Source organism: Anolis carolinensis, unplaced genomic scaffold (assembly GCF_035594765.1).
Source record: "Anolis carolinensis isolate JA03-04 unplaced genomic scaffold, rAnoCar3.1.pri scaffold_7, whole genome shotgun sequence".
NCBI classification, from domain to species: domain Eukaryota; kingdom Metazoa; phylum Chordata; class Lepidosauria; order Squamata; family Dactyloidae; genus Anolis; species Anolis carolinensis.
In genome coordinates this window covers 36,757,392-36,772,815 of record NW_026943818.1, presented here as the reverse complement: position 1 = coordinate 36,772,815, position 15,424 = coordinate 36,757,392, and the positions used below count along the sequence as shown (strand labels likewise).

Sequence of the window (15,424 nt, the reverse complement as noted above, 5' to 3'; positions counted from 1 at the left end):
TCCTCTCCCTCTAATTAAATTAATGTAATTAATTGGTATCATGTTTTTATTTCTGAAATTCAACACTCTCGGCTTATAATGTTTTCCCAGTTTTTTGTGGTAAAATTAGGTACCTCAGCTTATATTCGGGTCAGCTTCTACTCGAGTATATACGGTAAATAAATAAATAAACATACCATTCTTTTTCTCTTCCCCTTTCTTGTCAGGTACTGCACCCCTCGACATCAAGATTTTGATGACCTGGAACGCAAATACTGGAAGAATCTGACTTTCGTGTCTCCTATTTATGGGGCAGATATCAGCGGTTCCTTGTATGATGCTGTAAGTGACAGTGATATGAGGTTGAAGACTTCTCAGATTTTGATTGCCGTGTTTAAATATTAGAAAGGTTACAAAAGAAGGGGAAGCATGTTTTTTGCTTCCCTGGAGACTAGGGCTCAATGTAGCCATGGGTTCAAATGACAGTAAAAGAGAAAGGAAGAACTTTCTGGCTGTAAGAAGGGCTACCAAACAGTGGAACTCACTGCCTTGTGAACCCAAACACTGATGGATCTGGACCAAACTTGGCACACATACCTGATATGGCGAAATTTGATTACTGGAGGGGTTGGGGGGAACTGACCTTCCTTTCTGGGAGTTGTAGTTCACCCACAACCAGAAAGACTGACCTTCACTGATGACGGACCTGGTCCAAACTTGGCACACAGAACTCCCATGACTAACTCAACTTACAATAATAAAGAACATTAATTAATTATTATTTAATTTTATATTATTATTAAATAGTAATATGATATATTACTAATAATACAATAATATTAATTATATATTATATTTTATATGTAATATTCCAAATTTCAAATTTATTTAATGCTTAGACCATAGGTCTTTCGCATGCAAGACAAACAAATAAATACACAAAAGCCAGACCATCAAATATAATATAAAACATGCCATAATATAAAACATGCCATTAAAACCCTATATAAATCATTAAAACATTAAAATGCTGCAAATATCAATGTCAGGATATGCCCTTCAAATACTACATATTTCATGGATTAGCACCATTATATATTATATTTTATATGTAATATTACTAATAATATTACAATATATTGATATAGTACAATATAATAATTTATTGCAAGTATTGTACTATGGTAATAATATAATATTGTATGTAAATTTAATGTGTAAGCTGCTCTGAGTCCCCTTCGGGGCGAGAAGGGCGGGATATAAATGTAGTAAATAAATAAATAAATAATAAATAATGTATATACAGTAGAGTCTTACTTATCCAACACTCGCTTATCCAACGTTCTGGATTATTCAACACATTTTTGTAGTCAATTTTTTCAATATATCATGATATTTTAGTGGTAAATTTGTAAATACGTTAATTACTACATAGCATTACTGCGTATTGAACTACTTTTTCTGTCAAATTTGTTGTATAACAAGATGTTTTGGTGCTTAATTTGTAAAATCATAGTGTAATTTGACATTCAATAGACTTTTCTTGAATCCCTTATTATCCAACATATTCGCTTATCCAACATTCTGCCGGGGTGTTTATGTTGGATAAGTGAGACTCTACTGTATATTTATAATCCTATATTATCTGCTCAGAACTGGATTATATGAGGCCCCTTCTACACAGCTGTATAAAATGCACACTGAAGTGGATTATATGACAGTTTGGAGTTAAGATAATCCAGTTCAAAGCAGATAATACAAGATTATAAATGGGTAATATAGCTGTGTGGAAGGGCCTTGAGTCTACACTGCCATATAATCCAGGTCAAATCAGATAATCTGTATTTTATAGGCAGTGGGGAAGAGGCCTAAGTGAGGCTTCTTGGCAGGGGGTTGGACTGGATGGCCCATGAGGTCTCTTTACTATTATATGATTCTATGATTCTAGGCCTAACTCTGCCTGTCACCTGGGCTGAGTGGGTTTCTAGGAGACCAAGTGGGCAGAGCTTAACCTGCTAATTGGCAGCAATTGGATAAAAACAATGATTCCTCTCCCTCTAATTAGGACTTTATTTTTTCTTTTTGTTGTATAAACGTAAAGGCATGGATGAGGGGTTGTGCTACCAAGTTTAGTGTTTCTGGGATGTGTAGTTTTGTTGTTTTGTCCTAGGCCGAAATTTCATTACCATTTTATATACAATAGAGTCTCACTTATCCAACATAAACGGGCCGGCAGAACGTTGGATAAGCGAATATGTTGGATAATAAGGAGGGATTAAGGAAAAGTCTATTAAACATCAAATTAGGTTATGATTTTACAAATTAAGCACCAAAACATCATGTTATACAACAAATTTGACAGAAAAAGTAGTTCAATACGCAGTAATGTTATGTTGTAATTACTGTATTTACGAATTTAGCACCAAAATATCATGATATATTGAAAACATTGACTACAAAAATGTGTTGGATAATCCAGAACGTTGGATAAGCGAGTGTTGAATAAGTGAGACTCTACTGTAGTACAATATAGTAATTTATTGCCAGTTTTGTACTGTGCTAATAATATAATATTTTATGTAAATTTAATCTGTAAGCCGCTCTGAGTCCCCTTCGGGGTGAGAAGGGCAGCCTACAAATGTAGCAAATAAATAAATAAATAAATAATGTATGTACATGTAATATTGATGATAATATTGTAATGTAATGCAATATAATACTTATAATAATACAATATAATATTTATTACCGTATATACTCGAGTATAAGCTGACCCGAATATAAGCCGAGGCACCTAATTTTACCACAAAGAACTGGGAAATCTTATTGACTCGAGTATAAGCCGAGGGTGGGAAATGTAGCAGCTACTGGTAAATTTCAAAATAAAAATAGATACCAATAAAATTACATTAACTTAGGCATAAGGGCCCGGGCTGTGGTGCAGGCTGGAGAGCAAGCCAGCTGCAATGAATCACTCTGACCAGGAGGTCATGAGTTCGAGGCCCGCTCAGAGCCTATGTTTGTCTTGTCTTTGTTCTATGTTAAAAGGCATTGAATGTTTGCCTGTATGTGTAATGTGATCCGCCCTGAGTCCCCTTCGGGGTGAGAAGGGCAGAATATAAATGCTGTAAATAAATAAAATAAATAAATAAGTGGGGTAAATGTTTTTTGAATATTTACCGTATTTCAAAGAAAAACAGTAAGCTAACTCTGTAAGTGCATAGGTAGGGTCAACAAAAACAATATGGTATCAACAATAGCTTTATAATAATCATTATCATCATCATCATCAACAATAACAATAACTTCCTTTGTATCCTGCTCTGTCTATCTCCCCATGGGGATTCAGTCCGGTTTCCAACATAGATACAGGCAAACATCCAATGCCTATATAATCAATGCAGAGCTAGATATAGCTCTATAATTATAGACACTAATTTCACATGTGCATTTCCTCCCTGAAAAGCTTGCAAATCCTCTGTGCATTTCCCTCCTGTAATATTTGCAAGTTGCTCTCCTTTCCCTCCCTTTTGACTCAAATGTTCTTGCAATAATAGTAAACAACAGAACACAGTACCACACTGAACAGTGTAAATGTAAATGTAAATGCGGCCTGCCCTGTTATATTGCTTTTTTGATTTTGTGTTGTACTGTACATGATTATTTATTGTATTGTTTAATTATATTATGATATGTTGTTTTTATATTTTGCTATATTGTATTGTCCTGGGCATGGCCCCATGTAAGCCGCCCCGAGTCCCCGTTGGGGAGATGGTGGCGGGGTATAAATAAATAAATCATCATTATTATTATTATTATTATTATTATTATTATTATTATTATTATTATTATTATTATTAAAAGCCAACCCATTACTCTTCCGATTTGTTGTGTCCCAGGGTGTGAACGAGTGGAACATTGGGAACCTCAACACCCTCCTGGACATGGTGGAGCACCAGTGCGGAATCATCATCGAAGGCGTCAACACCCCGTACCTCTACTTCGGGATGTGGAAGACCACGTTTGCATGGCATACAGAGGACATGGACCTCTACAGCATCAACTACCTACATTTTGGAGAACCCAAATCTTGGTGAGTCGGCCATGCCGGAAACGGAATTGTCTATAGCTTGTCAACTTTTCCTACATTTACTGCCACATGAATAGCACCTCAGCCTGTGAGCTAGGAAAATGCCACACTCATGTTAGGTTAATACTGTATTCTTCCACTGTAACATGCCTTCGATTATAAGATGCACTGCCGCCAACAAAAAAACTGTGTATACTCGACTTTAAGCCGACCGAATATAAGCCGAGGCACCTAATTTTACCACAAAAAAATTGGGAAAACATTGACTCCAGTATAAGCCGAGGGTGGCAAATTTCAGAAATAAAAATAGATACCAATAAAATATTGATGCATCTGTAGGTGAAATGTTTTTGAATATTTACATAAAGCTCAAATTTAAGATAAGACTGTCTAACTCTGATCAAATCATTATTCTCATCTTCTTCAATGTAAATGTGCTTATGTATCCTTTTAATAATAATAGAGTAAAATAATACATGTAATAATAATAATAATAATAATAATAAATACAAGAAAATAATACATACAATAATAAATAGAGTAAAATAATACATGCAATAATAATAATAAGATCAGAGTAAAATAATAAATGCAATAATAATACAGTAGAGCAGGGGTCCCCAAACTAAGGCCCGGGGGCCAGATGCGGCCCCCCAAGGTCATTTATCTGGCCCCCGCCCTCATTTATAATATAATATTTTATATCAGTTTTAATAATATAATATATTATGTATACATATGATATTGATAATATTGTCATGTTATACAATGTAATACTAATAATAATACCATATAATAATATTAATTACATGTTATATATTACATATAATATTACAGTATAGTGGTATAATTCAATATAGTAATATATAATGCTAATATTGTGCTACCCTGTTTCCCCTAAAATAAGACATCCCCAGAAAATAAGACCTAGTAGAGGTTTTGCTGAGTTGCTAAATATAAGGCCTCCCCCGAAAGTAAGACCTAGCAAAGTTTGTGTTTGGAAGCATGCCCAACGAACAGAACACCAGAGCATGCAAGATTGATAAATGTACGTACCATAGATGGTTGTACATGGAAATAATGGTCATAACAAGAAATTCTTGATAGAATTCACAGTTTGTCTGGTTATGCTGGTTTGTGGTGATAACTACTGTACAGTATATGATAAATGTTCATTTTTTTTGTTCAACAATAAATGTGAATTCTTCTTCATGGAAAAATAAGACATCCCCTGAAAATAAGACCTAGAGCATCTTTGGGAGCAAAAATTAATATACGACACTGTCTTATTTTCGGGGAAACACGGTATGCTAATAATATAATCTGTATATATAAAAGAGTGATGGCATCAGGGCAGCGGACAAAACAACAAAACTACAGGCCCCCCAACCTTGAAATTTGACAACACAACCCATCATTCACAGCTCTAGGTTGATACAACAAAAAAGAAAAGAAAAACAAAGTCCTAATTACAGGGAGAGGAATAATAGTTTTTATCCAATTGCTGCCAGTTTGAAGGCTAAGTTCCGCCCACTTGGTCTCCTAGCAACCTTCTCAGCCCAGGGGACAGGCACAGTTAGGCCTCAATTAGGCTTCTTCCACAGATTATCAGATTTTAACTGGATTATATGGCAGTGTAGACTCAAGGCCCTTCCACACAGCTATATAACCCATTTAGAATCTTATATTATCTGCTTTGAACTGGATTATCTTGACTCCACACTGCCATATAATCCACTTCAGTGTGCATACTAAACATAAAGACAACCATACAACAGACATTCAATACCACCACTACCTCAACAATTTCTCACCAACACCACCAGACAATGCCACAGCAACGCGTGGCAGGGCACAGCTAGTATATTGTATATACATACAGCTGCTCTGAGTCCCCTTCAGGGTGAGAAGGGCGGGATATAAATGTAATAAATAAATGTAGTAAATGAATAAATAAATCATTTTAGACTTAGGCTTGCCCAAAGTCTGAAATGACTTGAAGACACACAACAACTACAACAATCCTAATTAACCTGACTATCTCATTGGGCAGAAGCAGGCCCACACTTCCCATTGAAATCCTGATAGGTTTATGTTGGTTACAATTGTTTTCATTTTTAAATATTGTATTGTTCTTTCATTGTTGTTGTTATTTCGAACTACAAATAAGATATGTGCAGTGTGCATAGGGATTTGTTCGTATTTCTTTTTCAAATGATAATTTGGCCCCTCCACAGTCTGAAGGATTGTAGACCGGCCCCCTGCTTAAAAAGTTTGAGGACCCCTGCAGTAGAGTCTCTTATCCAAGCTAAACGGGCCGGCAGAAGCTTGAATAAGCAAATATGTTGGATAATAAGGAGGGATTAAGGAAACGCCTATTAAATATCAAATTAGGTTATGATTTTACAAATTAAGCACCAAAACATCATGTTATACAGGAACAAACAAACCCTAACCCAGGAACAAGAATCATGTTACATATCCCGTTTTCAGACATCCTCTTGTGTCTGCAGCCTGGCTTCCACTGGGTGGTGCTGATGGCACAGCTAAAAGGTATTTTCTTGGATGCCTGGCTATTTTATAGGGACAATCATGCTTGCATTCCAAGACAATATCTGTGTTTTGCATTGATTTAAAGGCTTCTTTTCTGCTACAGATTTTTTATTTTACAAATTGGAATGCAAATGTGTGAAAAATCTCACTTGGTAGCAAATGGTATTACTCCATAGTTTTTTTTTTCTCTGTGTGAAAATAGTGTTTCAACTAGCCAATCTTCTAATTTGTTGGGTTTTGCACCTTCTTTTATCCTGGCACGGCTTTTCATAGTGCCCATTTGCTGCACTGCAGTTATCAACTTCCTTCTTTGGTTGGAAGCTGCATCCGAAAATGTAGATTTGGACTCATGCAGAATCCAGGGTGTTTCTTCTAGTAGAATTGCTATCGGTTGCTCTTTGAGGGGATTGTGGAGTGAGCATGCCAGTGGTCGGCTTTAGAGTTTTTTTTAATACTGGGAGCCAGATTTTGTTCATTTTCATGTTGAAACTATACAAATACTTGTGGATTTCAATGATTGTGTAGTCTGACATGCTTCCTGCGTGCCTTCAATCGGTTTCAATACCCTCATAGAGCACCTTCCAATCCGGTAGGGCAAGGGTCCCCAAAGTAAGACCCATGGGCCGGAGGTAGTCCTCCAAGGTCATTTACCTGGCCCCTGTCCTAAACTTTAGACCTAGGGATGACCTAACTCTAGGTGGTCTTGGGAGGTCTCTTTGCTTACTTATGGCCTTATGAGATTGTCTAGATGGGCTTTGAAGGTCTCTCTGCTTAGCTATGGCCTTATGAGACCATCTAATGGCTTTTGGGGGTCCCTTTCCTTACCTATGGTTTTATGAAATTGTCTAGATGGCCTTTGGGGGACCCCTTTCCTTACCTATAGTCTTATGAAGCCATCTAGATGGTCTTTGAGGGTCCTTTTCCTTATCTATGGTCTTCTGATGGCCTTATGAGATCATTTAGATCGCCTTTGAGAGACCCTTTCCTTACCTATGCTCTTATGAGACCATCTAGATCTGTGATTCCCAAAGTGTGTGCTATCGCCCACCGGTGGACGCTGGAGCAATCCAGGGGGGCGGTGAAGGGGCGGGGCCTCTTCCCAAGTGCTGGGGACAGGGCTGAGCACCTGAGGCACCTGTTAGGACACGGGGGCGGAGCTAGACGAGTGGGCGTGGCTTCTTCTCAAGAACCTGAGACAGGGCTAAGAATCTATACCTCTCCTGAGGTGCTTGTTGAGACACAGAGGGCGGAGCTAGGGATGGGGCGGGGCCTCCTTCCAAGAGCCCGAGACAGGGCTGAGCCTCTATAGCTCTCCTGAGAGGCCTTTAAGGACTAAAGGGCGGGGCTAGGGGCAGGGCCTCTTCCCAAGGGCACGAGACAGGGCTTGAGCCTCTGTATACCCCCCCGAGGTGCTTGTTAGAAGACGGCACTTGGGAAGAGGACCCGCCTCCTCCTCTAGCCCCGCCTCCTGTATCCTGGCAGGCGCTCCAGGACAGGGATAGAAGCTCCCTGGAAAGGGGGCGGAAGGCTAACTAAGATGGGGATCTCTTTCCTTACCTATGGTCTTATGAAACCCTCTAGATGGCCTTTGAGGGTCCCTTTCCTTACTTATGTTCTTATGAGACCATCTAGATGGTCTTTGGAGGTCTTTTTGCCTACCTATGGTCTTATGAGATCGTCTAGATCAGGGGTCCCCAAACTAAGGCCCATGGGCTGGATGTGGCCCTCCAGGGCCATTTACCTGGTCTCTGTCCTAAACTCTACGGCAACAGGTTTAGGGGAAGGGCTAGATATACAAGCAAAGATGTTGCTCAAGGCCCCCACATTTTGCTCGAGAAGCACATGCGGAGCTGACTGCACTATCTGTATGCGCAAGCATGTGCCTGCACTCTCTCTCTCTCCCACACAAACACACACCTCGTGCAATCTCAACAGGACCGCATTGCAAACTGGAAACCCAAAGGCCTCCTGCATTGGCCAGAAGAGGTTTCAACTAATCTCCGTTAATAAATCTTTGCCCAGGCTGCTTCTGGCCTTAATACAAAAGCGACATCTGTTAATGTGGTCTCCTGATTACAGAGCCCCCGTCAGGAAGCCGGATTAGGCTCCCCTTATCAAACGGGTGCGCGCTTGGAGGGTATTCTCCAACATCCCTTTAAAGCTGGACTAAGTGGCATCGGACACAGCCGAGGATTAAAACGGCTTCTGTTCGGCTTCCACTTTCCGGGGCTGGGTGGGAGAACTTCTTCCAAACCCAACTCGGAAAGGGACAGATTCTCACCCCAAGGAAATGAAAACATATTCTGTTCAGTGGAATAAAGTTGAGGGACGTAGGAACAGCGTAACTCTGACAAAAGAAGGGAGGATCTAAACTCACCTTCAGGAGCAGGGAGTCTTCAAACTAAGGCCCGGGACAGGAGGTCTTTTACATGCACCCCGCCATGAACTTTAGACTCATTGCTACTGCCATTTGCGCTCCGCCACTACTGCCACCCTGAACTTTAGACTCATTGCTACTGCCATTTGCGCTCCGCCACTACTGCCACCCTGAACTTTAGACTCATTGCTACTGCCATTTGCGCTCCGCCACTACTGCCACCCTGAACTTTAGACTCATTGCTACTTCCATTTGCACTTCGCCACTACTGCTACCCTGAACTTTAGACACATTGCTACTGCCATTTGTGCTCCGCCACTACTGCCACCCTGAACTTCAGACTCATTGCTACTGCCATTTGCGCTGTGCCACTACTGCTACCCTGAACTTTAGACTCATTGCTACTGCCATTTGAGCTCCGCCACTACTGCCACCGTCTTCTTGCTCCTGAACTTTCCTTTCCTCTGCCCATAATAATAATATAATACTACAACTACAACACATTTTATTGATTAGCCCATCGGCTGTATCAAAACATTTAACACATAGACCTATAACATACAACCAGAAGTTAAAATAAACAGTTGTTCAGAAATAACTTGAATAACAACAAGTTTCTGCTACTAAGTTAAGCCTGGAGGGTTGGAAGCATTTCACTATGTGGGTATTTTGAGTAAAAGAGTTTAGGTGCAGCAGGAAAGGAAAATGATCGCTGTCAAATAATAATAATAATAATAATAATAATAATAATAATAATAATAATAATAATAAACCAAGATAGATATGCTGGATTTCATATCACAAATTCACAAGTCGAACACTTCCCAAGTGTCTAGATCAGGGGTCCCCAAACTAAGGCCCGGGGGCCGGATGCGGCCCATCGAAGCTATTTATCCGGCCCCCATGGCACAAGGGCAGAAGCGGGTTGGGTTAAATGATCCAAGGGGTCTCTTCTTCTCTTCCAACCCTTCTTCTTCTTCTTCTTCTTCTTCTTCTTCTTCTTCTTCTTATTAGCATTTAGGCTGGGTGGCCATCTGTCAGGGATGCTTTGCTTGTGCATTTGGTGCCCAGAGGAAGAAGGGGGTTGGACTAAATGGCCCAAGGGGTCTCTTCCAACCCTCTTTATTATTATTATTATTATTATTATTATTATTAACATTGAGGCTGAGTGGCCATCTGTCAGGGATGCTTTCCTAGTGCTTTTGGTGCACAGAGGCAGAAGGGGGCTGGGCTCAATGGCCCAAAGGGTCTCTTCCAACCCTCTTTGATATTATTATTGTTGTTGTTATTATTATTATTATTATTTTATTAATTATTATTAATTATTATTGCTTGGTGGCCAACTATAGTCCGGCCCTCCAATGGTCTGAAGTATCGTGAACTGGCCCCCTGTTTTAAAAGTTTGGGGACCCCTGGTCTAGACTGTGTGATGTATTTTCGGATGATGCGTGCAGATCCCAGTAGGGTGGCCTTTTGCAGTTGACAGATCGTAATTTTGTCAATGTCTATTGTTTCCAAATGCTGGCTGAGATCTTTTGGCACGGCACCCAGTGTGCCCATCACCACTTGCACTGGTTTCTGCCAGAGTCTTTGAAGTTCAATCTTGAGGTCCTGAGAGCGGCTGAGTTTATCCTGTTGTTTTTCGTCAATGCGACTGTCACCTGGGATGGCGACATCAATGATCCAAACCTTTTTCTTTTCCACAACTGTGATGTCTGGTGTGTTGTGTTCCAGAACTTTGTCAGTCTGGATTCGGAAGTCCCACAGTATCTTTGCGTGCTCATTTTCCAATACTTTTTTAGGTTTGTGATCCCACCAGTTCTTTGCTGCTGGGAGGTGGTACTTGAGGCATAAGTTCCAATGAATCATTTGGGCCACATAGTTGTGCCTCTGTTTGTAGTCTGTCTGTGTGATTTTCTTACAGCAGCTGAGGATATGATCCATGGTTTCGTCGGTTTCCTTGCACAGTCTGCATTTTGGGTCGTCAGCTGATTTTTTGATCTTGGCCTTAATTGCATTTGTCCTGATGGCTTGCTCCTGGGCTGCAAGGATCAGGCCTTCTGTCTCCTTCTTCAGGGTCCCATTCGTGAGCCAGAGCCAGGTCTTCTCCTCATCAGCTTTTCCTTCAATTTTGTCAAGGAACTTTCCATGCAATGTTTTGTTGTGCCAGCTGTCAGCTCTAGTTTGTAGTGTGGTTTTCTTGTACTGATTCTGCTCTAGTTTGTAGTGCGGTTTTCTTGTACTGGTTTTTTGTCTGCTGTGCTTTAAGGAGTTTCTGATTTTTGACTTCAATCAAAGCAGGTTCTTCACTTTGCTTTACATATTCTGCCAGGGCATGTTCTTCTTCTTTGACTGCTTGTTTTACATGTTGTTGTTGTTGTTGTTATTGTTATTATTATTATTATTACATTATTAATCCCCAACAGGCAAGAGTTCTTTTTCCCACCCTGGAGATATATAAACTCCACTTTTCTAGTTTCCAGCAGACCTCTCAACCTTTGAGGATGCCTGCCATAGATGCAGGCGAAATGTCAGGAGAGAAATGCTTCTGGAACATAGCTATACAGCCCAGAAAACTCACAGCAACCCAGTGATTTTGTCCGTGAAAGCCTTCGACAGTACATTCAACATGGCCACCTTTTTTGGATCTCCCTTCCTTGCTTCCACGCTTTGTGCGGAGCCTGTAGGGCAGCAGGGGGAGCTATTGTCTTTCCGAAGCCCGTGGTGAGCGGCTAATGATGATGCCGTGACTCTCCTTCCTTCTTCTTCGCCTGGTCTGGGAATTTCCCCGCTCCCTTCATCCTTTTTATAGACTCTCCAGCCCTGGTAGTGATAATCTTACACGGTGCCTTTGGGAATAGTAGGCGCGAGGAGGAGAATTATGAACTCCACCGGTTCTGTGCCGTGGCTGGTGGTACATCCTGCTTTTGATTCTCCATCAAAACGGGGGGCTCATTTGGAGAGATCCTCTTCCTTTTCACCATAGAACCACGTCTCGCCCTTCCCTTGTTAAGATTTAATAACGGGCTGCATGGGCTTCTCCAGTGGCTCCGCCAACAGAAATTGATTAATTGGCGGGAGTCATTTAATTAGTGGGGCTTCTGATTAAGGCCACGTTTATGAAAAGAGGATATTAATTTTCCTGAGTGAAAACAGAGGCTGCAAGGGACTTTTTGGGGGGCATTCCAATTAAATTGGGGAGCCCCCAGTGGCGCAGTGTGTTGAAGCGCCGAGCTGCTGAACTTGCAGACCAAAAGGCGCCTTAATCCTTGGCTTTTGGTCCGCAAGGTCACAGGTTCGAATCCCTGGAGCGGACTGAGCACCGCTCTTAGCCCCAGCTTCTGCCAACCCAGCACTTCGAAAACATGCAGATGTGAGTAGATCAATAGGTACTGCTCTGGCGGGAAGGTACACCACCATGAACTTTAGACGCATTGCTACTGCCACTTGTGCTCCGCCACTACTGCCACTCTCTTCTTGCTCCTGAACTTTCCTTTCCTCTCCCCATTTTCTCCAAAATAATAATACAGTAGGGTCTCACTTATCCAACATAAACGGGCCGGCAGAACGTTGGATAAGTAAATATGTTGGATAATAAGGAGGGATTAAGGAAAAGCCTATTAAGCATCAAATTAGGTTATGATTTTACAAATTAAGCACCAAAACATCATGTTATACAACAAATTTGACAGAAAAAGTAATACGAAATAATGCTATATAGTAATTACTGGATTTACAAATTTAGCACCAAAATATCCCGATTTATTGAAAACATCGATTACAAAAATGCCTTAATTTCCTTAATCCCTCCATATTATCCAAGGTGTTCGCTTATCCAAGAGTCTGCCAGCCCATTTAGCTTGAATAAGTGAGACTCTACTGTATATTGTTTTACATTATAATATTATATCAATATTATCTATCTATATTATACTATACTACTATATTGTAATATTATTAGTAATATTACATGTAATATAAATATACAATTATAATACTGTATCATTATTATTATTATATTGTATCACATTATAATATTATTATCAATATTATCTATATATATATATATATAAAGTAATGTGCATAATTCCCATGGAGTAAACAACAAAACCACTGGACCAAATCACACCAAATTTGGCCACAAAAGACATAGTCATCCAATCTATGTCTTTCCATCAAAAAATCCTATAAAATTAGGTCCAAATTACAGAAAACCCCCCAAAACCAAAAAATTGATTGTGGAGGGCTGCAGGTAAGAAACATATAACCTTTAAGAAGGAGCCGGACTGCAACTCCCATCACACCAAGCCAGGAAAAGCAATGATGAAATGAGGCAGGAGCTGCTTACTTATACCATTTTCCACATCTCTAGTTGAGTGAACCAACGTGGACATTAATGTCTGACTTCCTTAAAGAGAACACAGCCATAGGAAGGTATAAGGGTCCTAAAACCTGATCACGTCATTTTTTTTCCTCTCAAAAGAAAAAAACAAACAAACACGCAGCTTCCCAAGTAATGTAATTTGGCAATTTGCAGCATTTTAAAAATCTTTACATGGAAACGTACGAGGCAATTATATATAATATGCCTAATTGATGCACTGCACACCTCCCATTGCCACAAGAGGCCGGATACGGGGCTGCAGGATGCAACTGAATGCAAAGGCCGAGGGCAGGCTGGGAAAGCGGGGTAATTAGAGCAAGGAACGGAGGCGCAGCGTCTTATAATTAGAAACAGAAAGTGCTGCAAAGCAACAGGCGCCATTTGGCAGCTCCCCACCTGAGCAGCTTAAGACGGAAGGATTTGGCAGCACAAAAGTTCCCGCTGGGGCCAGGAGTGGGAAACTGGCTGCCCTCCTCCCTAGCGTGCCCTTTTAATCTCCATTTCAATCTGGATTCCGAGGGAATACGGTGCCGGTTCCAAATGTGCCACACAATAGAAGAGACGCCAGGCCTTGCAACTGGGGAACCAGATTTGTGGCCCTTCCAGGTCTCTGGAACTCTGTGCCACCTATGAGACAATAATAATAATCTCTATATATAAAAGGGTAATGAAATTTCGGCCTAGGACAAAACAACAAAACTAAACACCCCACAACCTCGAAAATTGACAGCACAACCCCTCATCCACACCTTTACGTTCATACAACAAAAATAAAAGAAAAATAAAGTCCTAATTAGAGGGAGAGGAATCATTGTTTTTATCCAATTGCTGCCAGTTAGAAGGCTAAGGTCCGCCCACTTGGTCTCTTAGCAACCCACGCAGCCCAAGAGACAGGTAGAGTTAGGCCTCACTTAGGCCTCTTCCACACTGCCTATAAAATACATATTGTTTATTTAGCTACTGCGTTTCCCCGAAAATAAGACAGTGTCTTATATTAATTTTTGCTCCTAAAGATGCGCTAGGTCTTATTTTCAGGGGATGTCTTATTTTTCCATGACGAAGAATTCACATTTATTGTTGAACAAAAAATTGAACATTTATTATATACTGTACAGTAGTTGTTATCACAAACCAGCATAACCAGATAAACTGTGAATCCTGTCAAGAATTTCTTGTTACTACCAATATTTCCATGTACAACACTCTATGGTACGTACATTTACCAATCCTGCATGCTCTGGTGTTCTGTTCGGCGGGCATGCTTCCAAACAAAAACTTTGCTAGGTCTTACTTTCAGAGGAGGCCTTATATTTAGCAATTCAGCAAAACCTCTACTAGGTCTTATTTTCTGGGGATGTCTTATTTTAGGGGTAACAGGGTAGTTAGTTTATTTATATCCCGCCTCCATCTCCCCCGAAGGGGACTTGGGGCGGCTCACAGAAATATCAAATAAAAACGATAACAGTATACAGTACATTAGTGGACAAAAACATGCACCAGTTATAAAATCTAAACATTAGCCTATGATATAAAAACACGCTTAATAAAACATAGAATTAAAACCAGCGAGGTTACAGTAATAGATAAGCTAAAGTGCACCTTATAAGTTATGAATTCAAGATAATAGATAAAGTGCATTGTCAGATTTGAACTGGATTATATGGCAGTGTAGACTCAAGGCCCTTCCACACAGCTATATAACCCATTTATAATCTTACATTATCTGCTTTGAACTGGATTATCTTGACTCTACACTGCCATATAATCCACTTCAGTGTGCAGTCGGACACGACTGGACTTAATGTCGGGGGGAAACGTTTACCCTTGACCTTAACTACCACCAATTCCTCAATACTTTATTTCCCATACCACCATACTTCACCACAGCAACGCGTGGCCGGGCACAGCTAGTCTCTATATATAAAAATGTAATATTTGTTTTACTATGGAGTAAACAACAAAACCACTGAACACAATTACACCAAATTTGGCCACAAAAGACATAGTCATCTAAAATATGTCTTTCAATGAAAAAAACCTA

At 40.2% G+C, this 15,424-nt stretch overlaps 1 protein-coding gene across 3 annotated transcripts in view; it reads left to right on the top strand.

Annotated features, from left to right (window-relative positions):
* Positions 1-15,424, top strand: part of kdm4b (lysine demethylase 4B) — a 210,919-nt gene that overhangs the window by 20,159 nt on the left and 175,336 nt on the right. For all 3 annotated transcript variants that reach the window (XM_008122219.3, XM_016998043.2, XM_016998044.2), the window contains 2 exons: positions 207-321; positions 3,879-4,072. In XM_008122219.3, coding sequence (XP_008120426.1) covers positions 207-321; positions 3,879-4,072 — 309 coding nt within the window. The remainder of the gene's footprint in view (positions 1-206; positions 322-3,878; positions 4,073-15,424) is intronic.